At 48.4% G+C, this 25,630-nt stretch overlaps 1 protein-coding gene across 1 annotated transcript; it reads left to right on the forward strand.

Annotated features, from left to right (window-relative positions):
- The first annotated feature begins 1,233 nt into the window (after positions 1 to 1,233).
- On the forward strand, positions 1,234 to 12,062 carry MANF (mesencephalic astrocyte derived neurotrophic factor). The gene is made up of 4 exons (XM_073591637.1): positions 1,234 to 1,444; positions 5,639 to 5,766; positions 8,295 to 8,436; positions 11,087 to 12,062. Exons 1-4 carry the CDS (start codon positions 1,354 to 1,356, stop codon positions 11,269 to 11,271), a joined length of 546 nt encoding a protein of 181 aa, XP_073447738.1. The 5' UTR covers positions 1,234 to 1,353; the 3' UTR covers positions 11,272 to 12,062.
- The last annotated feature ends 13,568 nt before the right edge of the window (positions 12,063 to 25,630 follow it).

Below are 25,630 nucleotides of genomic sequence, written 5' to 3' on the forward strand. Positions count from 1 at the left end.
TTTTTGTCCCGGGACCGGCCCTGAAAGGTCCAAGCAGATGGCGCTGGCGGGCCCCCTTCAGCGGCCGGGCCCTTGGACCACAGCCGAATGGACCGGCTGGTCAATCCACCCCTGGTCCTGCCCATTTTGGTGCGAATGCGATGCGATTTCAGCTATACAAACTGTATGGCTGAATTCACAGTACACAGACATCGCATGTGATGTGCATAGAGTTGCCACCTCATCCCTTTAAACCCGAACACATATGAATTACACAGGTTATGAGGCTAATTAAATGCAGATAAGGCACCAAGTGAGTTTAATTACCACCTTAATTAGCCTCAGAACCTGTGTAATTCACATGTGTTCGGGTTTAAAGGGATGAGGTGGCAACCCTAGATGTGCACAGGAATGTGGCATGAGTCTCATGCGATAACTGCAATCGCATTAGTGTGAACCCAGCCTAAAAGTTCATTTTGGATAGAGTAGAGAAGGGATTTTTATTTTTTTTGCCATTTGTGACTCTATTTGTTGTGACTCAGGGAGATTCCCCTGCACTTCCTATTTCCTGTCCTGTACAGGAAGTGAGAGTCACAACAGGAAGTGAAGGGATATTTTTCCAATGTGAGGGAAATCCCCTCTTAGACGGTTGCCATGGGAACAAGTGTCCCCCAATGGAAGATTTCCCCTCTATTGCTGTTCCGGTGACAACTTATATTTTTTGCCTTTTCCCCTCATTCTGACATTGGTGATCCGAGCATATACAGTGTATCTCCCCAGGAGGGACACAGACAGCTATCAAAACCTGACAGGGTTTCTCTCCACTCCACCCAAAAAAAACACAAGTTTTAAGTGAAAAAAGTAGGGAAAGTGTTGATTTTTTAAGGCCTCGGCCGGCCCTCATGTTGTCTGGATACCGGCTGGCTCAGTTTTTTTTTTACCCAATCTGGGTATACTGTGTTTGTTCTCCACTGAAACTACGTTAGATAACAAAATACGTCATATAATTCACTGTTCTGTCTCACACATAAAAATGTTTTAATCCTTTAATTGGCTTTGCCAGCAGTTGCCCTTTTCCAACATGGCGCCCATCTTCCGCATTTCCCGCAGTCAAAGCGTCAGCCAATCAGGGGGCGACAACTATCCTCCATCCGCGCGAGACGTGGCCGGACTTTTAACCAATGGCGGCGCGGGACGTGTTACTGGCACGGACCTTCGACCAATCGCCGTGCGCAGCGTGGAAGCCGCGCGGCGCTTCCGGCCAATAGGCTGCGAACGGGGGCGGGCGAGGTTGCTAGGTGACGCGGCGGTGCCGGTGTGGTGAGGTAGAAGCGGCTGTGCGGGGCTGAGAGAAGAAGAAGAAGAGATAGAAGGATGAGGACAGCGGGAGCCTTCACCGTCACCGGACTCCTCCTCACCCTACTGAGCGAGCCGGGACACCCGCTCCGACCCGGGGAGTGCGAGGGTGAGAAGAAAGAGAGAGACATGTGAAGTAGGGGGGGATATGGGGGAGGGGAGGATGTAAAATTGGGTGTAGAAAAGGAATGCGCGGGGGGGGGGGGGGGGGTATGGGAAGGAGAGGAGGGGGGTATATGGGGGGGTATGGGAAGGAGGGGGTATATGGGGGGGGGGTATGGGAAGGAGGGGGTATATGGGGGGGGGGGGAGTATGGGAAGGAGGGGGGTATATAGGGGGTATGGGGGGGGGGTATGGGAAGGAGGGGGGTATATGGGGGGGGAGTATGGGAAGGAGGGGGGTATATAGGGGGGTATGGGAAGGAGGGGGTATATGGGGGGGAGTATGGGAAGGAGGGGGGTATATAGGGTATATGGGGGGGGGTATGGGAAGGAGGGGGGTATATAGGGGGTATGGGAAGGAGGAGGGTATATGGGGGGGGTATGGGAAGGAGGGGGGTATATAGGGGGGTATGGGAAGGAGGAGGGTATATGGGGGGGGTATGGGAAGGAGGGGGGTATATAGGGGGGTATGGGAAGGAGGAGGGTATATGGGGGGGGTATGGGAAGGAGGGGGGTATATAGGGGGGTATGGGAAGGAGGGGGTATATGGGGGGGAGTATGGGAAGGAGGGGGGTATATAGGGGGTATGGGAAGGAGGGGGTATATGGGGGGGGTATGGGAAGGAGGGGGGTATATAGGGGGGTATGGGAAGGAGTAGGGTATATGGGGGGGGGGGGGGTATGGGAAGGAGGGGGGTATATAGGGGGGTATGGGAAGGAGTGGGGTATATGGGGGGGGGAGTATGGGAAGGAGGAGGGTATATGGGAGGGGGGGTATGGGAAGGAGGGGGGTATATGGGGGGAGTATGGGAAGGAGGGGGGTATATAGGGGGGTATGGGAAGGAGTGGGGTATATGGGGGGGGAGTATGGGAAGGAGTGGGGTATATAGGGGGGTATGGGAAGGAGTGGGGTATATGGGGGAAGTGGTATGGGAAGGAGGGGGGAGTATGGGAAGGAGGGGGGTTTATGGGGGAGTATGGGAAGGAGGGGGGTATATGGGGGGGAGTATGGGAAGGAGGGGGGTATATGGGGGGGGGAGTATGGGAAGGAGGGGGGTATATGGGGGGAGTGGTATGGGAAGCAGGGGGGTATACAGGGGGTATGGGAAGGAGGGGAGTATGGGAAGGAGGGGGTATATGGGGGGGGGGGAGTATGGGTAGGAGGGGGTATATAGGGGGTATGGGAAGGAGGGGGTATATGGGGGGTATGGGAAGGAGGGGGGTATATGGGGGAAGTGGTATGGGAAGGAGGGGGGTATATGGGGGGAGTATGGGAAGGAGGGGGGTATATGGGGGGAGTATGGGAAGGAGGGGGGTATATGGGGGGAGTATGGGAAGGAGGGGGTATATAGGGGGTATGGGAAGGAGGGGGTATATAGGGGGTATGGGAAGGAGGGGGTATGGGAAGGAGGGGGGGAGTATGGGAAGGAGGGGGTTAATGGGGGGGGGAAGTGGTATGTGAAGGAGGGGGGTATATGGGGGGGTATGGGAAGGAGGGGGTATATGGGGGGGTATGGGAAGGAGGGGGTATATGGGGGGGTATGGGAAGGAGGGGGTATGGGAAGGAGGAGGGTATATGGGAGGGGGGGTATATGGGGGGAGTATGGGAAGGAGGGGGGTATATAGGGGGGTATGGGAAGGAGTGGGGTATATGGGGGGGGAGTATGGGAAGGAGTGGGGTATATAGGGGGGTATGGGAAGGAGTGGGGTATATGGGGGAAGTGGTATGGGAAGGAGGGGGGTATATGGGGGAGTATGGGAAGGAGGGGGGTATATGGGGGGGAGTATGGGAAGGAGGGGGGTATATGGGGGGGGGAGTATGGGAAGGAGGGGGGTATATGGGGGGAGTGGTATGGGAAGCAGGGGGGTATATAGGGGGTATGGGAAGGAGGGGGGTATGGGAAGGAGGGGGTATATGGGGGGGGGAGTATGGGTAGGAGGGGGTATATAGGGGGTATGGGAAGGAGGGGGTATATGGGGGGTATGGGAAGGAGGGGGGTATATGGGGGGTATGGGAAGGAGGGGGGTATATGGGGGGTATGGGAAGGAGGGGGGTATATGGGGGAAGTGGTATGGGAAGGAGGGGGGTATATGGGGGGAGTATGGGAAGGAGGGGGGTATATAGGGGGTATGGGAAGGAGGGGGTATATAGGGGGTATGGGAAGGAGGGGGGTATATGGGGGAGGGGGTATGGGAAGGAGGGGGGAGTATGGGAAGGAGGGGGTTAATGGGGGGGGGGGGAGTGGTATGTGAAGGAGGGGGGTATATGGGGGGGTATGGGAAGGAGGGGGTATGGGAAGGAGGGGGTATATGGGGGGGTGTGGGAAGGAGGGGGGTATATGGGGGGAGTGGTATGGGAAGGAGGGGGTATATGGGGGGGTGGTATGGGAAGGAGGGGGGTTTATTGGGGGGGGGGGGTGGAGTGGTATGGGAAGGTGGGGGTGTATATGGAATGGAGGAAAGGTATGCACAGCAGAGGGATGGTGGGGGAGGGTATGTGAAGGAGGGGGGTATAAATATGGGGTGGGGGGAGAGTATACGGTCAGGGTATATTAGGAGAGGGGCATATGTGGGGGGGTTATGTGGGGGTTATGTGAAGGAGGGAATATTGGGGTAGGAGGGGGGTATATTGGGGAGGGGGTATGTGAAGGAGGGGGGGATATTGGGGTGGGAGGGTGGTATGTTGGGGGTATATTGTGGTGGGAGGGTGGTATGTGAAGGAGGGGGGGTATATTAGGGTGGAAGGGGAGATATGTCGGGGTAGGGGGTGGGTATGTCGGGGGAAGGGGATATGACGTAGGGGATGGTGGCTCGGTGTCATATTTGGGGGTGACCTCTCAGTGCTGGTGATGTCAGGTTGGTGTCCCGGCTCCGGTGTGTTCCCGGGGGGGGGGGGGGGAGGGGTGATGCTGCTTCCCATTGGCTTCAGCATTTAGGACCCAATCACACCACAGTGCACATTCCTGTGCTGCGCTGATTGCTCTGCGATTCCCCTCCACACACACAGGACGGTGCGATGTACATTCTATGGTGGGGGAGGGGGTGGGGGTTTCAATGATCGGCTCTGCAGCTCCTCATATAATGCGAGTCCCTGGATAGGAAAACAGTACGGAACGGTCGCTCACCGGAACCGCAGGATTGCTCGATGAGAATCTTTTTATTGTCAAAGCCGGACAAGTTGCAGGGAAGTTGTCACTACATTGACCTCTCCCTTCACTGCTGATATGGTAATGTGACAGCCAGACATCGGGCATTTTAGGAAGATCTGAATTAGCACCCCCCCACACCTTTCTGTAGTGCCTGGAGCCTGACCCCCCCCCCCACACATACACTTCACCCCTACACTGCCTGGAGCCCAATTCTCTCTCCCCCTTCACCCCTACACTGCCTGGAGCCTGATTTCCCCCCCCCACAACCACCACCACCACCTTCACCCCCAGAGCCTGGAGCCTGACTCGCCCCCACCATAGTATTGGTACCACCAATGTGATGTGGGAGGGGGGGGGGTGTATACTTATGCAAATCTACTTCCATATTCCTGAGTGTTGTGGGTGGAGCTGATCACACAGATTAGGTAACCAGTTCTTCCGCTTTTATATCAGCCACCTCAGTCCTGACTAACAAAGGATCTAAAGGTGCAACTTCCAGGACTGTCCTCCGTATGGAGAGTCCTCGTCATAACGTCTGATAATCCCAAGGCTTGTTCCGGATCAGAGACTGGGGGGGGGGGGGGGGGGATTTATTAAACGTGGAGAGTACAGATTCTGGTGCAGCTCTGCATGGTAGTCGATCGGCTTTCAGGTTTTATTGCCAAAGCTTTTATTGAACAAACTGAAGTTAGAAGCTGATTGGCTGCCACGCACAGCCGCACCAGATTCTGAGTGCCCCCGTTTCACTAAATCTCCCCGTCCATGCAGTGAAATGAGGGGGGGGGGGGGCGCATCACTTGCCTGTCTGCTTCCATTTCTAGGGAGCAGATTCCCCTCCCATTTTTATTTATGTTACTTTATTAAGTTTGTGTTGGGAGCGGAGGTCTGCTTTAAGAACATGTGCTGGGATTGTGTTGTCCTCTATAGGTGACACCACAATGTATATTATGGTCACCGTGACCCCATCTCACCCCGGCTCTTTCTTCCTTTGCAGTCTGTGTCTCGTTCCTGAATCGCTTCTACCAATCCCTGAAGGAGAGGGATGTGGACTTCTCACCGTCCTCCGTGGAGAAGGAGCTCCTGAAGACCTGCAATGAGGCGAAAGGCAAAGAGAACAGATTTGTATGTATTCCGACTCGACCGATGGGTGTTGTGGTTACTGATCTGATGGTCAGTCTCGTCTGGGGGGGTGGGGGGATAGATGGCCGCCTGAGAGTTGCTGAGCTGCTGACACAATGGGGGGGGGGGATTTACTAAAACTGGAGTTGCAAAATTTGCTGCAGCTCTGCGTGGGAGCCAATCGGCTTCCAACTTGTTCAATAGCTTTGTCCAATCAGAGCGGGAGCCAGTCAGCGGGTCCAGCGGACTCAGTGTCCGCCGGGACCTGCCGATCGTTCGGGACAGAAGCAGAACAGCGGCCTTCCTACAAGAACAAGGCATAATTTTTTTTTCCCCAGGTACTTATATAACTATATAATTTTTTTTTCTTAATTTTACCTTTTATTTTCATACTGTTTTTTTTTTTTTTTTTAAAAAAAGAACAACTGTGTCACTTTTATCCCTATTACAAGGAATGTAAACATCCCTTGTAATAGGAAAAAACATGACAGGAAAGACAAGTGTGTCTTACCTACAGTCAAGCATGGTGGTGGGACTGTCATGGTCTGGGGCTGCATGAGTGCTGCCGGCACTGGGGAGCTACAGATCATTGAGGGAACCATGAATGTCAACATGTACTGTGACATACTGAAGCAGAGCATGATCCCCTCCCTTCAGAGACTGGACCGCAGGGCAGTATTCCAACATGATAACCACCCCAAACACACCTCCAAGACCACCACTGCCTTGCTAAAGAAGCTGAGGGTAAAGGTGATGGACTGGCCAAGCATGTCTCCAGACCTAAACCCTATTGATCATCTGTGGGACATCCTCAAATGGAAGGTGGAGGAGCGCAAGGTCTCTAACATCCACCAACTCTGTGATGTCGTCATGGAGGAGGGGAAGAGGACTCCAGTGACAACCTGTGAAGCTCTGGTGATCTCCATGCCCAAGAGGGTTAAGGCAATGCTGGAAAATAATGATGGCCACACAAAATATTGACACTTTGGGCCCAATTTGGACATTTTCACTTAGGGGTGTACTCACTTTTGTTGCCAGCGGTTTAGACATTAATGGCTGTGTGTTGAGTTATTTTGAGGGGACAGCAAATTTACACTGTTATACAAGCTGTACACTCACTACTTTACATTGTAGACAAGTGACATTTCTTCAGTGTTGTCACATGAAAAGATAGAAGAAAATATTTACAAAAATGTGAGGGGTGTACTTTTGTGAGATACTATGTGTGTGTACATAGTTTTTTTTAATTGTCGATCTTTTTTTGTTTATAGCACAAAAAATAAAAACCTCAGAGGTGATTAACCGGTTCAATACCGGGCATTTTCACCCCCTTCCTTCCCAGATCAATTTTTAGTTTTCAGCGCTGTCGCACTTTAAACGACAATTGCGCGGTCGTGCGACGCTGTACCCAAACAAAATTTGATGTCCTTTTTTTCCCCCACAAATAGAGCTTTCTTTTGGTGGTATTTGATCACCTCTGCGGTTTTTATTTTTTGCGCTATAAACAAAAGAAGAGTGACAATTTTGTAAAAAACACAATATTTTATACTTTTTGCTATAATAAATATCCCAGTTTAAAAAAAAAAAAAAGTTTTCCTCAGTTTAGGCTGATACGTATTCTTTTACATATGTTTGGTAAAATAAATCGCAATAAGCGTATATTGATTGGTTTGCGCAAAAGTTATAGCGTCTACAAAATACGGGATAGATTTATGGCATTTTTAACATTTTTTTTATTTATATATTTTTTTACTAGTACTGGTAGATATCTGCGAAATTTTTTTTTTTTTTTTTCTTCTCGTAACTGCGACATTATGGCGGACACTTTTGACACATTTTTTGGGACCGTTCACATTTATACAGCGATCAACGCTATAAAATTGCATTGATTACTGTATAAATGTGACAGGCAGTGAAGGGGTTAACCACTAGGGGGACACAAGGGGTTAAATATGTTTCCTAGGGGAGTGATTCTAACTGTAGGGGGAGGGGACTCACAAGGAGAGGAGACCAATCGGTGTTCCTCTGTACTGGGAACACAGATCGGTCTCCTCTCACCTGACAGGACGTGGATCTGTGTGTTTACACACACAGATCCATGGTCCTGCTCGGTTAACGGGCAATCGCGGGTGCCCGGCGGATATCGCGGCCGCCGGGCACATGCACCGGGGCGGGCTCGCGCCCCCTAGACGGCCTAGAAGCCCAGGATGTCGTATGACGGCCGCCCAGGATGGGAGATCCCATATGCGGCTGTCATTTGACTAAGTGCGGGTATTGAAGTGGTTAAATACAACCAAAAGAAAGCTCTATTTGTAGGAAAAAAAGACACATTTTTTTTTATATTTATACAGTTTCGCGCACAATTGTCAGTTAAAGCAACGCAGTGGCGTATCGCAAAAATGACCTGGTCATGAAGGGGGGTAACTCATCAGGCGGTTAAGTAGTTAACAAACTGAAAGAACAAATAGGACATGGTTCTTTAATCTGTTTTATTTTTGTTTTATTTATTTTTTTTCCCCCTCTTTGTTCAGTGTTATTATATCGGGGGCACCCTTGACGCTGCTACAAGGATCACCAATGAGGTTTCCAGGCCGCTGAGCAACCACATCCCCCCAGAGAAGATCTGTGAGAGGCTGAAGAAGCAAGACGGACAGATCTGTGAGCTGAAATACGGTGAGTGGAAGCTTTATTTATAGTGAGAGCAGGCTTGTCACTTCACTACGGGACATGACCTACGCATGCGTTTGTTTCTGCGTGCAAGCATGAGGGGACAGGGGAAGCTTTAACCACTTGCCGACCGTATAACTTACATATACGGCGGCAAAGTGGCCCTGCTGCTCTAGCGGCCCGCACCCGAGCCTTCAGTATAGAGGAAGAACGGCGGTTCCGTCGGTAGGCAAGGATCCATGCCTTCCCCTAGTACAAGCGCCTCACACACAGCGCATAAAATCACTGGCTAGGCACACAGGTAAAGGAGTAGTAAAGGCAGAAGATGCTTTCTTTGCATTAAGATTAAATAAAAACCTCCCCGGCAACCCCTAATTACTTACCTGAGCCCCATCTCTCTTAGCAATGTCCACGAGTGTCTAAGCCAGAGGTCTCAAATTGGTGGCCCTCCAGCTGTTGCAAAACTACAAGTCCCATGAGGCCTTGCAAGGCTGAAAGTTACAAGCATGACTCCCACAGGCAGAGGCATGATGGGACTTGTAGTTTCGCAACAGGTGGAGGGCTGCCAGTTTAAGACCCCCCTGGTCTAAGATGTCAGAGACACTCCTCCTGATTGGCTGAGACACAGCAGTGGCGCCGTTGGCTCAATCAAAGTCAGTCAGCCAATTGAGGGAAGTATAACATGTTTGTTACTTTTATTTATTTATTTATTTATTTTAAACAAGACTTTACAATTACTTTAACTCTTTGATCGCCCCTTCCCAGCCAGTGTCATTAGTACAGTGACAGTGCATATTTTTTGCACGGATTACTGTATAAGTGTCACTGGTTCCCAAAGAGTCAGGGTCTGACAGTCCACTGCAATTGCACAGTCTCGCTAGAAGTCGCTGATCGCCGCCATTACTAGTAAAATAAATAAAAATATCCTATAGTTTGTAGATGCGATTTACTTTTGCCCAAACCAATCAATATACCCTTATTGGAATTTTTTTTTTACCAAAAATATGTGGCAGAATATATATTGGCCTAAATTGATAAAGAAATTTTGATTTTACAATTTTTTTTTTTTTTTTTTTTTTTTTTATTATTTATTTTATTATTATTGATCGGTTTTATAACACAAAGTAAAAAGTGTGTGTGTGTATATATATATATATATATATGTGTGTGTGTGTGTGTGTATATATATGTGTGTGTATATATATATATATATATATATATATATATATATATATATATATATATATATATATATATATATATATATATATATATATATATATATATATATATATTTTTACTATTATTTTCCTATGTACGTTGGGACTTCCTTCACTCTTCAGCTGTCAACAGGGGAACCCCACTGACAGCTGAATGAGTCATCGGTTGTTAAGGACACGGCGGCCCCGCTCCTTAACCACTTGCCGTCCGCCATATAGTAGAATGATGACGGCAAAGTGGTTGTGATATCCGGACTGGACATCATGACGTGATCAGGATAACACAGCCGGTGCGCGCTCAGGGGGGGCACTCAGCGCGGCGATCAGAGGTGCAGTGTGTCAATGTGAAGCTTCTGACTGAGGCTCCTTACCACGTGATCAGCTGTGACCAATCACAGCTGATCATCGCGTGAACCAGGAAGTGCTGGAAAACGGCTTTCCTCGGTTCACGCCGACAGGGAAAGCCGATCGGCGGCTCTCTCCGTCATCGGTCTGTGCTGATAATCAGCACATTGATTATTGGCACAGCCCCCATCAAAAGATGCCAACACCTGCCAACCTGTCCCCATAATAAATGCCTGTCAGTGCACTCGGTGCCCCATCAAAGTGCCACTCAGTAATGCCTGTCAGTAGCTCCTCATCAGTGCTGTGTGTGTATAATATCTATCTCTATCATCTCTCTCTCTCTCTCTCTCTCTCTCTCTCTATCTATCTATCTATCTATCTATCTATCTATCTATCTATCTATCTATCTATCTATCTATCTATCTATATATATATATATATATATATATATATATATATATATCTATTTATTTATTTATTTTTTTTTTTCTGTTAAGTGTCGGTCTTTTTTCATTTATAGCACAAAAATTAAAACCGCAGAGGTGATCAAATACCACGAAAAGAAAGTTCTAAATGTGGGAAGAAAATTATAAAAATTTAGTACAGTGTTGCATGACTGCGCAATTGTCATTCAAAGTGCAACAGCGCTGAAAGCTAAAAATTGTCCTAGGAAAGGGGGAAAGTGCCCTGTATGGAAGTAGTTAACCACCGATAATGCCGGGCTTTTTTTTTTTTTTTTTAACATTTCAGCGGTCAGTGGGTGAATCCTACTGAAAGAACCGAGTCGTAAAGTGTCGGATTCAGGTATTGAGTACTGATTGAATTACTCATACAAATGCTTAGTATCGGCACTAATACCAGGATCGGTGTAACCCTACTGAGCAGAATTGTGTATTGTCTGCCTGTAATTTGTTTTAAAGAGACACTACAGCCTAATGAGCACGTCACTGTTAAAGTCCTGTAAATTGTCTTTTATAGTGATGTACTCGTTAGAATGTAGCGTCTCTTTTTTTTAGATGTAGCGTCTCTTTAAGTCATATGAAAGTCACTGTATAACCTAAAGGGTATCTCTCCCATGTTCTCCTCCACAGACAAGCAGATAGACCTGAGCACGGTTGACCTAAAGAAGCTGCGGGTGAAGGAGCTGAAGAAGATCCTAGACGACTGGGGCGAGATCTGCAAGGGCTGCGCCGAGAAATCCGACTTCATCCGCAAGATCAACGAACTGATGCCCAAATACGCTCCCAACGCTGCCCAGGCACGGACTGACCTCTGACCCCTCTCCTTCCTCGAGGAGCCTCAATAAGGACTCTCAACACTGCCCTTGCGCAAAGCCAGCCAGTGGACCGACCTTAGATTTAATTTACTTTTAACGGCATAGGTTTTCTTTTTTGTTCCCCGGTTTGGTAGAGTCTCTGGAGGATCACCAGATGACGGGAGGCCGAGCAGTTTAGATGCCGCGGTGCAACTCTATTCTGTTTTCACATGTTTTTTTTTTTTTTGTAAGTTATTGATCCTCGCTGTGCCGTTTTTCACCAGGTTTACAGCAGCAGTTAAAGATTTTTCTTTTTTATTATTTTTTTTTGTTTGATTTTTTTTTCTTTTTTTTTAAATCTCTTGAGTGGGGATTTATTTCTATGAAAATAAAAAAAGCACCCACTCTGGTTTTTCTTGCTGTGCTGACCATATACTCAGCTCCGGACTTGTCACACGTGGCTGTCCTGCATGTGTCACGTCTTATGTACCTCATGCAGTTATTTTCAGGAGTGACAACGACAACCGAAAAACACCCGATCGGGGGGCACACGGGCACCTTCACGCGTAGATAGCTTTACACAAAGTGGGTACATCAACGGTTAATCAGTATTGTTTTTACCACCCACGCAGAAGATAAAGGTGCGTCAGACGTTCCTCTCTGTGACGTGTATATTGGGGGAGGGGAAAGCGAGTTTACAATGGGGGTGATCTGGGGAGGATTTGCAGGTGGTGAAAATCACATCTGTCGATGATCCCATTCATATTTCTATTAAAAGTTTCTATCTCAGAATGATCTGAGCTGTTATATAATCTGTACTGGTTTTTATTTGAAAAGCAACCATCATAAAGGTAAAAAAAAAAAAAAAAGAGAGTTAAAATATAAGGCCAAATGTCTTCAGACCCCTGACCATAACATCTGTATGAGCTCGTTAGACATCCATTTCCACAAGCATGACCATTAATGTGGAGTTGCCCCTCCCCGTGGCTATTTTTTACACCCACCGGCCACTTTACTAGGTATAGTGCATCTGGAAAGTATTCACAGAGCTTCACTTTTGTTATATTACAGCCTTATTCCAAAAAGGATTAAATTCATTATTTTCCTCAAAATGCTACAAACAATCCCCCATAATGACAACGTGAAAGAAGTTTGTTTGAAATCTTTTGCAAATTTGTTAAGAATAAAAAAAAAACTCCCATGCACATGAGTATCACAGGCTCCTCCCCATGCACATGAGTATCACAGGCTCCTCCCCATGCACATAAGTAATCACAGCCTTTGCTCAATACTTTGGTGAGGCTCCTTTGGCACCAATTACAGCCTCAAGTCTTTTTGTGTATGATGCTACCAGCTTGGCACACCTATTTTTGGGCAGTGTCTCCCATTCTTCTTTGCAGGACCTCTCCAAGTTCCATCAGGTTGGATGGGGAGCGTCGGTGCACAGCCATTTCAGGTCTCTCCAGAGATGTTCAATCGGGTTCAAGTCTGGGTTCTGACTCGGCCACTCCAGGACATTCACAGAGTTGTCCCGTAGCCACTCCTTTGTTATCTTGGCTGTGTGGTTAGGGTCGTTGTCCTGTTGGAAGATGAACCTTCATTCCAGTCTGAGGTCCAGAGTGCTCTGGAGAAGGTTTTCATCAAGGATGTCTCTGTACATTGCTGCATTCATCTTTTCCTCCATCCTGACTAGTCTCCCAGTTCCTGCCGCTGAAAAAATCCCCACAGCATGATGTTGCCACCACCATGCTTCACTGTAGGGATGGCTTCCGTCTGGTCACTCTACCATACAGCCCTGATTGGTGGAGTGCTGCAGAGAGGGTTATTCTTCTGGAAAATTCTCTCTCCATAAAGAAACGCTGGAGCTCTCTGAGTGACTATCAGGTTCTTGGTCACCTCCCTGACGAAGGCCCTTCTTCCCCAGTGGCTCCGTTTGTCTGGGTGGCCCGCTCTAGTTAGAGTCCTGGTGGTGCCAAACTTCTTCCATTTACAGATGATGGAGGCCACTGTGCTCATTGGGACCTTCAATGCTGCTGTAATTTTTCTGTACTCTTCCCCCGATCTATGCCTCCATACAATCCTGTCTCGGAGGTCTACAGACAATTCCTTGGACTTCATGGCTTGGTTTGTGCTCTGACATCCACTGTTACCTGTGGGACCTTTATATAGACAGGTGTGTGCCTTTCCAAATCATGTCCAATCAACTGAATTTACCACAGGTGGACTCCAATCAAGTTGTAGAAACATCTCAAGGATGATCAGTGGAAACAGGAGGCACCTGAGCTCAATTCTGAGTGTCATGGGAGGAGCCTGTGATAATTATGTACATGGGATTTTTTTCCTTTTTTATTTTTAATAAATTTGCAAAGATTTCAAACTAACTTCTTTCAAATTTTCATTATGGGGTATTGTTTGTAGAATTTTGAGGAAAATAATGAATTTAATCAATTTTGGAATAAGGCTGTAACATAACAAAATGTGGAAAAAGCGCTGTGAATACTTTCCAGATGCACTGTACACCTTGCTAGTATCGGGTTGGACCCCCTTTTGCCTTCATTCTTGGTGGCATAGATACAACAAGATGTTGGAAATGTTCCTCAGAGATTTTGCTCCATAGTGACATGATAACATAACACTGTTGCTGCGGATTTGTCGACTGCACATCCATGGTGCCAATCGCCCGTTCCACCACATGCCAAAGTTCCTCTATTGGAGGAGATGTGGTGAGTGTGGAGGCCATTGGAGTACAGGGACCTCATTGTCCAGTGGTGAGATGATTGGAGCTTTGTGACATGGTGCATTATCCTGCTGGAAGGAGCCATCAGAAGATGGGGACACTGTAGTCATAAAGGGATGGACATGGTCAGCAACAATACTCAGGTAGGCCGTGATGTTTAATCGATGATCAATTGGTACTAAGGGGCCCAAAGTGTGCCAAGAAAATACCCTCACCTCCACCCCACCAGCCTGAACGGGTTATACAAGGCAGGATGGATCCAGGCACCAAATTCTGACCCCACCATCTGAATGTCGCAGCTGAAATCCAGACTCATCAGACCAGGCAGTGTTTTTCCAATCTTCTATCTGCTTCAAGGTTGGATGTGTTGTGTTTTCAGAGATGGTATTCTGCATACCTTGGGTGTAACGAGGGGTTATTTGAGTTACTGTTGTCTTTCTATCATCTGGAACCAGTCTGCCCATTCTCCTCTGACATCAACAAGGCATTTTCCTCCACACAACTGCCGCTCACTGGATATTTTCTCTTTTTTTCCCACCATTCTCTGTAAACCCCGAGAGATGGTTGTGTGTGAAAATCCCAGAAATACTCAGACCGGCCTGTCTGCTACCAACAACCACGCCACGTTCAAAGTTGCTTAAATCCCCTTTCTTCCCCCATTCTGATGTTCGGCTTGAACTTCGGCAAGTCTCCTTCACCACGTCTAGATGCCTAAATGCATTGAGTTGCTGCCATGTGATTGGCTGATTAGCAATTTGTGTTACCGAGTAATTGAACAGGCGTACCTAATAAAGTGGCCGGTGAGTGTATAGCGTTGACCTCCCACTTCCTTTGCTTTGTGGCTATAACCGCCTTCACCCTTCTGGGAAGACTTTCTCAAAGATTGTGGAGAGTGGAAATTTGTGCCCATTTATGAGGTCAGGTACTGATGTTGGTTGACCGACAACCACAATTGGTCACGTATGGCACAGTTACTATTCCACAGCTCACAGGGGTAATCTCTTAAAGCCTTGCTGACCTCTAGGACCGGGGATGTCCTATGACCACTGAAACTACATAAAAAATAAAAAGAGGGCTCCCGGGCCTAGTACATTATCCCACAAATCTTATCAAAGATATAGGAGGACCTCACCAAGGGGGTTCCCGCAGGCTGACATGTTTTTGAAAGAAGTCCCCCTTCCTCAGAGCCGAAGAAGGAACTCTTTTGAAATGCGTCATATTTTTCGTATTTTTGCGAAAACCCCCTATGTTGATAATCTTTTTTATCCGAAGTGTGTTACCAACAGCAGAGATCCGCTCCTTGACTGTGGAGGATTCTCCGGCTTCCAATGAGACATCATTAACTTGCGCGACAAAAATAAAGTCCTAACAATTGCTTCTCTAGTGTGGTTTTTCCCGTAAAAATTCTTCCAGTAAATGAAACGGGCAAGGTTTGGGATCTAAAGGGAGAGATACTTGAAACACCTTGTTCAAGGTGTCCACCCCCCCCCCCCCCCCTCTCCAAATAGGAGTGCAGTTTTGGACACCTCCACAATAGATGGATAAGACTGTGGTCTCGCTTACATCTGGTGCACAACGGCGTATCCAGGAGGCCCGTGGTGTGTATAAGAACAAAAGAGAGAGCACTCACATAGCCACATCCGTAATTGAGAGGGGAACAAAAAAGAAAAGGGCTACTAACTAGGTTATCCCTGGATCGGATCTTTAAAGGCATAAGAAACAATAGTGAAGTGTGAAAAAATAACAATATTTATTGAAAAAATACACATGACATCAATAAAGCATTTGAGAATTAAAAATCATATAGCATGATACAAAATACACAGTGAGCCCTTGTGCATCGACGCAGTCTGAAACCCAGACGCATGATTCCTAACCCAAACTGTCTGGGTGAATCCCAGACAGGTGGCAACCCTAGTGCGGAGCCAGTTACCATGTGCTAGCTGTTCCTGAGAGGCAAGAGTTGTGCAGGAGGAGTACGGAGAGGTGTACATAGTTGTCCCGATTGATATACAATCTGCCAATTGATTGATACCAGGGCCATCTTAAGAGCATTATAGGCCACCGGACAATACAGTGCACTGGGGCCCTGTCTACACTACACTATATCCACTGACCACTACACTACACACCACACCGACCACTACACTACATACCACACCACACTGACCACTACACACCACACCACACTGACCACTACACACCACACCACACTGACCAATACACTACACACCACACCACACTGACCACTACACACCACACCACACCACACTGACCACTACACTACACACCACACCACACTGACCACTACACTACACACCACACCACACTGACCACTACACTACACACCACACCACACCACACTGACCACTACACATCACACCGACCACTACACTACACACCACACCGACCACTACACTACACACCACACCACACTGACCACTACACTACACACCACACCACACCGACCACTACACTACACATCACACCGACCACTACACTACACACCACACCGACCACTACACTACACACCACACCACACCGACCACTACACTACACACCACACTGACCACTACACTACACACCACACTGACCACTACACTACACACCACACCGACCACTACATTACACACCACACCGACCACTACATTACACACCACACCGACCACTACACTACACACCACACCACACTGACCACTACACACCACACCACACTGACCACTACACACCACACCACACTGACCACTACACTACACACCACACCACACTGACCACTACACACCACACCACACCACACTGACCACTACACTACACACCACACCACACTGACCACTACACTACACACCACACCACACTGACCACTACACTACACACCACACCACACTGACCACTACACATCACACCGACCACTACACTACACACCACACCGACCACTACACTACACACCACACCACACTGACCACTACACTACACACCACACCACACCGACCACTACACTACACATCACACCGACCACTACACTACACACCACACCGACCACTACACTACACACCACACCGACCACTACACTACACACCACACTGACCACTACACTACACACCACACCGACCACTACACTACACACCACACCGACCACTACATTACACACCACACCGACCACTACACTACACACCACACCACACTGACCACTACACTACACACCACACCGACCACTACACTACACACCACACCGACCACTACACACCACACTGACCACTACACTACACACCACACCACACTGACCACTACACTACACACCACACCGACCACTACACTACACACCACACCACACTGACCACTACACTACACACCACACCGACCACTACACTACACACCACACCACACTGACCACTACACTACACACCACACCGACCACTACACTCCACACCACACCGACCACTACACTACACACCACACCACACTGACCACTACACTACACACCACACCGACCACTACACTACACACCACACCGACCACTACACTACACACCACACCACACTGACCACTACACTACACACCACACCACACTGACCACTACACTACACACCACGCCGACCACTACACACCACACCGACCACTACACTACACACCACACCACACTGACCACTACACTACACACCACACCACACTGACCACTACACTACACACCACACGACCACTACACTACACACCACACCGACCACTACACTACACACCACACCACACTGACCACTACACTACACACCACACCACACTGACCACTACACTACACACCACACGACCACTACACTACACACCACACCGACCACTACACTACACACCACACCACACTGACCACTACACTACACACCACACCACACTGACCACTACACTACACACCACACCGACCACTACACTACACACCACACCACACCGACCACTACACTACACACCACACCGACCACTACACTCCACACCACACTGACCACTACACTACACACCACACCACACTGACCACTACACTACACACCACACCACACTGACCACTACACTACACACCACACCGACCACTACACTACACACCACACCACACCGACCACTACACTACACACCACACCGACCACTACACTCCACACCACACTGACCACTACACTACACACCACACCACACTGACCACTACACTACACACCACACCACACTGACTACTACACTACACACCACACCACACTGACCACTACACACCACACTAAACCTACCTGATTCCTATACTGACCACTACACTACACACTGACCACTACACACCACACCACCCTACCTGATTTCTATACTGACCAATATTACACAAACTACACTATCCACTGACCACTACACTACTACACTACCCACAGACCACTACACTATACACTACCCACAGACCACTACACAATACACTATACACTACCCACAGACCACTACACAATACACTACCCACAGACCACTACACAATACACTATACACTACCCACAGACCACTACACAATACACTATACACTACCCACAGACCACTACACTATACGCTACCCACAGACCACTACACTATACACTACCCACAGACCACTACACAATACACTATACATTACCCACAGACTACTACACAATACACTACATACTGACCGCTACACAATACTCTACCCACAGACCAATACACCAAACACACACACACACACAATACACTACACACTATACACCACACACAATACACTATACACACAATACACTATACACTACACACACTATACACTACACACACACACACACACACAATATACTATACACAGCACATTACACTATACACTGACTTCATGGCTGCTCCCTCTCCCCAGACCATATCTACCCCCCCCCCGGGCCAGCAACAAAACTCACAAGTGAGTCTCTTACCTTTTTTACTTTCATGATCTGCTCTGCCTCTGCGCCGCCACCTGTCACACTGCCAGACTGCCTGCCCCGGCGCGGACATGATCGGTGACCCGGAGAGGAGGAGAAGAAGACATCGGGCACAGACTGCCTGCCCTGGCGGGGACATGATCGGTGGCCCGGAGAGGAGAAGATAGCGGCCACAGTTCACAGTGAAGGCCAGCCCCGCTCTCCCGTGATTGAGGACAGGCCAGCCCCACCTGCCACACATGACCCCTTTCGCCCAATCACAGGGCGCCAGGGGCCGGCCTGAGACTGGAAATGGCGGCCGGAGTGCGGGGTCACAGAAAATTGGAGCGAGGGTGACACATAGGGTTACACCATACCATGCTTGGCTGGGGTCGCTGGGCAGGTGGGGCCCCCCAGGCAAGTGGGGCCCCCGGGCAACTGCCCAGCGTGCCCAATGGAAAAAATGGCCCTGATTGATACACAATCTTCTAATTGATGGATATACAATCTGCTGGGCATCTCATAATTCCCTTACCCCATCCAAGTTAAATTCCCTAATAACAAAAGCAAGCACTTGGATTGTTTTCTGCCTGAGAGTGACTGAGGAGTGAATGCCGGGCAGGGTGACAGGTGGGCCACATCACTTAGCAGCGCCTACGGGGGGCACCGCTACATTTATAATAGAAGCGCATTGAGGGTGGTAACCCAAACGGCTCCTGCAATGCTTCCAAGGACAGCAGAACTCCATTATGAAGAATTTGTCTTAGTACCTAGCATCCTCAGCTTAGGCCAGTGATGGTGAACCTTGGCACCCCAGATGTTTTGGAACTACATTTCCCATGATGCTCCACTACACTGCAGAGTGCATGGGTATCATGGGAAATGTAGTTCCAAAACATCTGGGGTGCCAAGGTTCGCCATCACTGACCTAGGCAGATGCTCCAGTCCTCAAGTACCCCCATCAGGTCGAGTTTTCAGGCTATCCATTATTTTGCACAGGTGATTTGATCAGTTCCACTGCCTTAGTAAATACCACAAGCCGTTTCATCCGAGGGAAATCCTGAAAACATGACCTGTTGGGTCTAGTAAGCTTTCCGTCTACATCGGTCTTCTGTAGCATTGCTATGCATGTTATACACAAATCAGCCAAAACTTTATGACCACCCACCTAATATTGGGTAGGTCCTCCTTCAGCTCTGACCTGTCCAGGCATGGCCTCCACTAGACCTGTGAAGGTATATTGTGGTCTCTGGCACCAAGCCTTCAGTAGCAGATCCTTCATGTCCTGTAAGTTGGGAGGTGTGGCCTCCATGGATCTAACTTTGTTTTTTCCAACACATCCCACAGGTGCTGGATTGGATTGAGTTCTGGAGAACTTGGAGGACATCACCCTTAACCTGTTTCCATATAGTCAAATGATGGCCGCAAAGTGTCTCTCTTATCCTGGGTGGCCGTCATATGATGTCCTTGGGTTCCCGGCCGCGTCACTCGTAAGCCGATGCGCGTGCCCGACGGCTGCGATGTCCGCCGGGCACCCGCGATTGCCGGTCACAGAGCAGGGACGTGGATCTGTGTGTGTAAACACACAGATCCACGTCCTGTCAGGGGAGAGGAGACAGATCGTGTGTTCCCAGTACAGAGGAACACCGATCGGTCACCTCCCCCAGTCGGTCCCCTCCCCCCACAGTTAGAATCACTCCCTAGGTAACACATTTAACCCCTTGATCGCCCCCCTAGTGTTAACCCCTTCCCTGCCAGTGACATTTACACAGTAATCAATGCATTTTTATAGCTCTGATCGCTGTATACATGTGAATGGTCCCAAAATAGTGTCAAAAGTGTCCGATGTGTCCGCCGCAATATCTCAGTCCTGACAAAAATCGCAGATCGCCGCCATTACTAGTAAAAAGAAATTCAAAAAAATTAAAATGCCATAAATCTATCCCCTATTTTGTAGACGCTATAACTTTTGCGCAAACCATTCAATATACACTTATTGCGCTTTTTTTTAACCAAAAATATGTAGAAGAATGCGTATCGGCCTAAAACTGAGGAAAAAAATGTTTGTTTGTTTTTTTTAAATTGGGATATTTATTATAGCAAAAAGTAAAAAATATTGCGTTTTTTTTCAAAATTGTCGCTCTTTTTTGTTTATAGCGCAAAAAATAAAAACCGCAGAGGTGATCAAATACCACCAAAAGAAAGCTCCATTTGTGGGAAAAAAAAATGATGAAAATGTCATATGGGTACAGCGTTGAATGACCGCGCAATTGTCATTCAAAGCGTTGGACTGGGTGAGCGAGCGGTCACAGGTTCTCACTGGTTGTGGCTCCTGAGGCCCCCCCCCTTTTACAATATAATAACACTCCTTCCTGTATAGCCGAGCAATTTCCACGCACCATCTTGCGGGGTCTTTTCCTGCCTTTCGGCCCCAGTGGGTCCTCTAGCTTTCCCCTCTCGGGTTGGTGTTGTGTGTGTAGGGGAGTTGGACCAGCACCTTTTGGGCCAGGCACCTCCCTGCCTTTGAGGTATGCCCTTATGTTGAACTTTCCGGCTCAAGCAATTCGGAAGCAACTCTTCTGGGCACCCTTATGTTTTTATCTGGCAACATTTGTCATTCCATGATATAGCACTGATTTTCTTGTTTGAACTATACACCTGAAGAAGGAGAACCATTCCGAAACGCGTCGGGTACAAGAAACATTAGTCTATTATATGTACTCTATTTGGAATGACAACATTGTAATGTCCACTTTAAAGTGGAGTTCCACCCACTTTTACAACTCTTCAGCATCCCTCACTAAACTGTGCACTGTAAACGAATTGGATATATATATATTTTTTTCTCAGCACCTACTGTATATCTGCTGTATTCATTTTTCACTTCTTCCTCCCTGGCCGTGGCCCATCGCATCATTTCCTGTTTGCAACGCCTTCTGGGAAGGGGCGGCAACTTCCTCTGACACTGCCGTTGCTTTGGAAACCTGACCTGAAACCTATTACACTGCTTGTACTGCACTGAGCATGTGCGAGATCTGCAAGGATGAGATCCAGGAAGAAATACAGTCTGGCTTCAGATGCCCACACTTAAGATGTCCACGGCCTGCTGTAAGTTTATAAAATAACAAACTACTGCTATAAACTAACAAAACAGACCTTAGTTTACAGACTAACTTTACTAGAATACATTAAGCTTGTGTATTATAGGGGGATTTTTATTTAAAAAGTATAATTTCGGCCGGAACACCACTTTAAATGTGCTTTTTAATATATACGCTTTGTATTTTTCATACTTTTAATAAATACTTTTTCATATTAGAATATTCTTTAGAACCTTTGTGCTCTAAAAGTCCATCACTAGGGGATTTTGTTTCAATTTTTTGTAACACTGGATGTGGCACAACCATATGCCTAACTATAACCGACTTACCTCTGCAATTGTCATTCAAAGCGTGACAGCGCTGAAAGCTGGAAATTGGCCTGGGCAGGAAAGGGGTGAAAATGCCCGGCATTGAAGGGGTTAAACTCGCTGTATCCCTCAAACCATTTTTGCAGTGTGGCGGTGGGAGCATTGTCATACTGAAAGAGGCCTCTGCCATCAGGGAATACCGTTTCCATGAAGGGGTGTACTTGGTCACCAACAATTGTTTTGGGGAGGTGGTACATGTCAAGGTAACATCCACAAGGTCTCCCAGCAGAACATCGCCCCAAAGGGTCACACTGCCTCCGCCGGCTTGCCATCTTCCGATAAAGCACCTTGGTGCCATCTCTTCCCCAGGTAAGTGACGCACACACTCACCCCGGTCAGCCACATGAGGTAGAAGAAAATGTCATTCATCAGACCAGACCGCCTTCTTCCATGGCTCCGTGGTCCAGTTCTGATGCTCATTGTAGGCTCTTCTGGCTGGGGACACGGGTCAGCATGGGGCCCTGACCGGTCTGCGGCTACACCTCTCCATACACAACAAACTGCGATGAACGTTTTTTTTTCTGCTTTCAACACAACTTCGGGGGCGACATGTTCACTTGCTGCCTAATATATTCCACCCATTTTCAGATGACATTGTAACCAGATATTCAATCTTATTCGTTTTACTTGTCAGTGGTCGTAAAGTTATAGCTGATCAGTGTATGTGACCCTTTTGGTGACATCAGGGACCACATTTAAGACCCCCATAAACACCGCTGTAGATGAATTATCTGCAGCAAAAGAACTGTAGTTCTGAACATGACCTCTAGGTGGGGCTGATTCCTTTACTATATTTTTCCCTATACTGTATATAACAAGGCTGCTGCCCAATGGAGTGGATTGGAAGTTCAAAAACCCTTGTATAGCCATTACAATTTTCTCACTTAAAGGGGGCCTTACAGCAATATGCAAGATTTGCGCCCCCCCCCCCCCAAAAAAAAAAAAAAAAACCATTACCTGCTTCAAAGCTAAATATATTCTTCAATATCTGCTAAACAAACGTGGGGAAGGATCTGGAAGAAGGTTTGCTGAGATCATTGCCTTGTATAAAGTTAGAGTGGACCTGTCATTAATCTATACAGGTCTCCATGAATGAATCCCTGATTTGTCACAATATATGGTAACAGGGTCATAGGTGTGCACATGGGTGGGGGGTGCCGGGTGTGCCTGGGCACCACCCTTAACCATTCTGGGAATGCTGCTGAGAGGAATGTTTAAGGATGGAGACCGTAGGAAAGGGATATTCAGTACGTCATTTACTGGCCCCTTCCCTTTCTAAATGAACACACTCACTGTGTTCATTCATAACTGAAGCGTAGCAAACTGTCTACTATGCTTCGGGTTGTGATTGAACAGAAAGCTGCTCAGCACAGAGCACTTCCCATTCATTCGCTGTGCAGTGCAGCGGAGGCTTTAGAGAAAGGCGTGTGTGTTTGAGCTTTGGGGTGCACACCTATGAAAGGGATCATTTTTCAGAAAAGCTCGACCTTTTATCATTAAAAAAGCCATCCTTGAGCTCCAGTCAGTGATTTTGCCTAGGCTGAGATGATGTCATCAGCATAAGTGTGTGCTGCCTATTGCATTAGTGTGTGCACCCCAAAGCTCAAACACATATTTGTGTGTGTATGTCGTATACTGACAGTGTCAGTAATGTCAGTAGAGCAGTGGACGGTGTCAGTAGAGCAGTGGACGGAGTCAGTAGAGCAGAGGACGGTGTCAGTAAAGCAGAGGACAGTGTCAGTAGAGCAGTGGACGGTGTCAGTAGAGCAGAGGACGGTGTCAGTAAAGCAGAGGACAGTGTCAGTAGAGCAGTGGATGGTGTCAGTAGAGCAGAGGACGGTGTCAGTAGAGCAGAGGACGGTGTCAGTAAAGCAGAGGACAGTGTCAGTAGAGCAGTGGATGGTGTCAGAATGGCAGAGGACGGTGTCAGTAGAGCAGTGGACGGAGTCAGTAGAGCAGAGGACGGTGTCAGTAAAGCAGTGGACGGTGTCAGTAGAGCAGTGGACGGTGTCAGTAGAACAGTGGACGGTGTCAGTAGGGCAGTGGACGGTGTCAGTAGAGCAGTGGACGGTGTCAGTAGAGCAGTGGATGCTGTCAGTAGGGCAGTGGATGGTGTCAGTAGGGCAGTGGATGGTGTCAGTAGAGCAGTGGACGGTGTCAGTAGAGCAGTGGACGGTGTCAGTAGAGCAGTGGACGGTGTCAGTAGGGCAGTGGACGGTGTCAGTAAAGCAGTGGACGGTGTCAGTAGAGCAGTGGACGGTGTCAGTAGAACAGTGGACGGTGTCAGTAGGGCAGTGGACGGTGTCAGTAGAGCAGTGGACGGTGTCAGTAGAGCAGTGGACGGTGTCAGTAGAGCAGTGGATGCTGTCAGTAGGGCAGTGGATGGTGTCAGTAGGGCAGTGGATGGTGTCAGTAGAGCAGTGGACGGTGTCAGTAGAGCAGTGGACGGTGTCAGTAGAGCAGTGGACGGTGTCAGTAGGGCAGTGGACGGTGTCAGTAGAGCAGTGGACGGTGTCAGCAGAGCAGTGGACGGTGTCAGCAGAGCAGTGGACGGTGTCAGCAGAGCAGTGGACTGTGTCAGCAGAGCAGTGGACTGTGTCAGCAGAGCAGTGGACTGTGTCAGTAGAGCAGTGGACGGTGTCAGTAGAGCAGTGGACGGTGTCAGTAGGGCAGTGCAGGGTGTCAGTAGGGCAGTGGACGGTGTCAGTAGGGCAGTGGACGGTGTCAGTAGAGCAGTGGACGGTGTCAGTAGAGCAGTGGACGGTGTCAGTAGAGCAGTGGACGGTGTCAGTAGGGCAGTGGACGGTGTCAGTAGAGCAGTGGACGGTGTCAGTAGAGCAGAGGACGGTGTCAGTAGAGCAGAGGACGGTGTCAGTAGAGCAGAGGACGGTGTCAGTAGAGCAGAGGACGGTCTCAGTAGGGCGGTGGACGGTGTCAGTAGAGCGGTGGACGGTGTCAGTAGAGCGGTGGACGGTGTCAGTAGAGCGGTGGATGGTGTCAGTAGAGCGGTGGACGGTGTCAGTAGAGCAGAGGACGGTATCAGTAGAGCAGTGGACGGTGTCAGTAGGGCAGAGGACGGTGTCAGTAGGGCAGAGGACGGTGTCAGTAGAGCAGTGGACGGTGTCAGTAGAGCAGAGGATGGTGTCAGTAGAGCGGTGGACGGTGTCAGTAGAGCAGAGGATGGTGTCAGTAGGGCAGTGGATGGTGTCAGTAGGGCAGTGGACGGTGTCAATAGGGCAGTGGACGGTGTCAGTAGAGCAGAGGATGGTGTCAGTA

This window comes from Aquarana catesbeiana, linkage group LG07 (genome assembly GCF_042186555.1).
Source record: "Aquarana catesbeiana isolate 2022-GZ linkage group LG07, ASM4218655v1, whole genome shotgun sequence".
Taxonomy (NCBI): domain Eukaryota; kingdom Metazoa; phylum Chordata; class Amphibia; order Anura; family Ranidae; genus Aquarana; species Aquarana catesbeiana.

What these genes read in the sequence shown, in the direction of transcription:
- MANF (XM_073591637.1), top strand. Translation starts at nt 1,354, where the DNA reads ATGAGGACAGCGGGAGCCTTCACCGTCACCGGACTCCTCCTCACCCTA. An exon ending in CCGACCCGGGGAGTGCGAGG is followed by an intron (nt 1,445 to 5,638) that starts GTGAGAAGAAAG and finishes CTTCCTTTGCAG; the next exon opens with TCTGTGTCTCGTTCCTGAAT. An exon ending in AAGGCAAAGAGAACAGATTT is followed by an intron (nt 5,767 to 8,294) that starts GTATGTATTCCG and finishes CTCTTTGTTCAG; the next exon opens with TGTTATTATATCGGGGGCAC.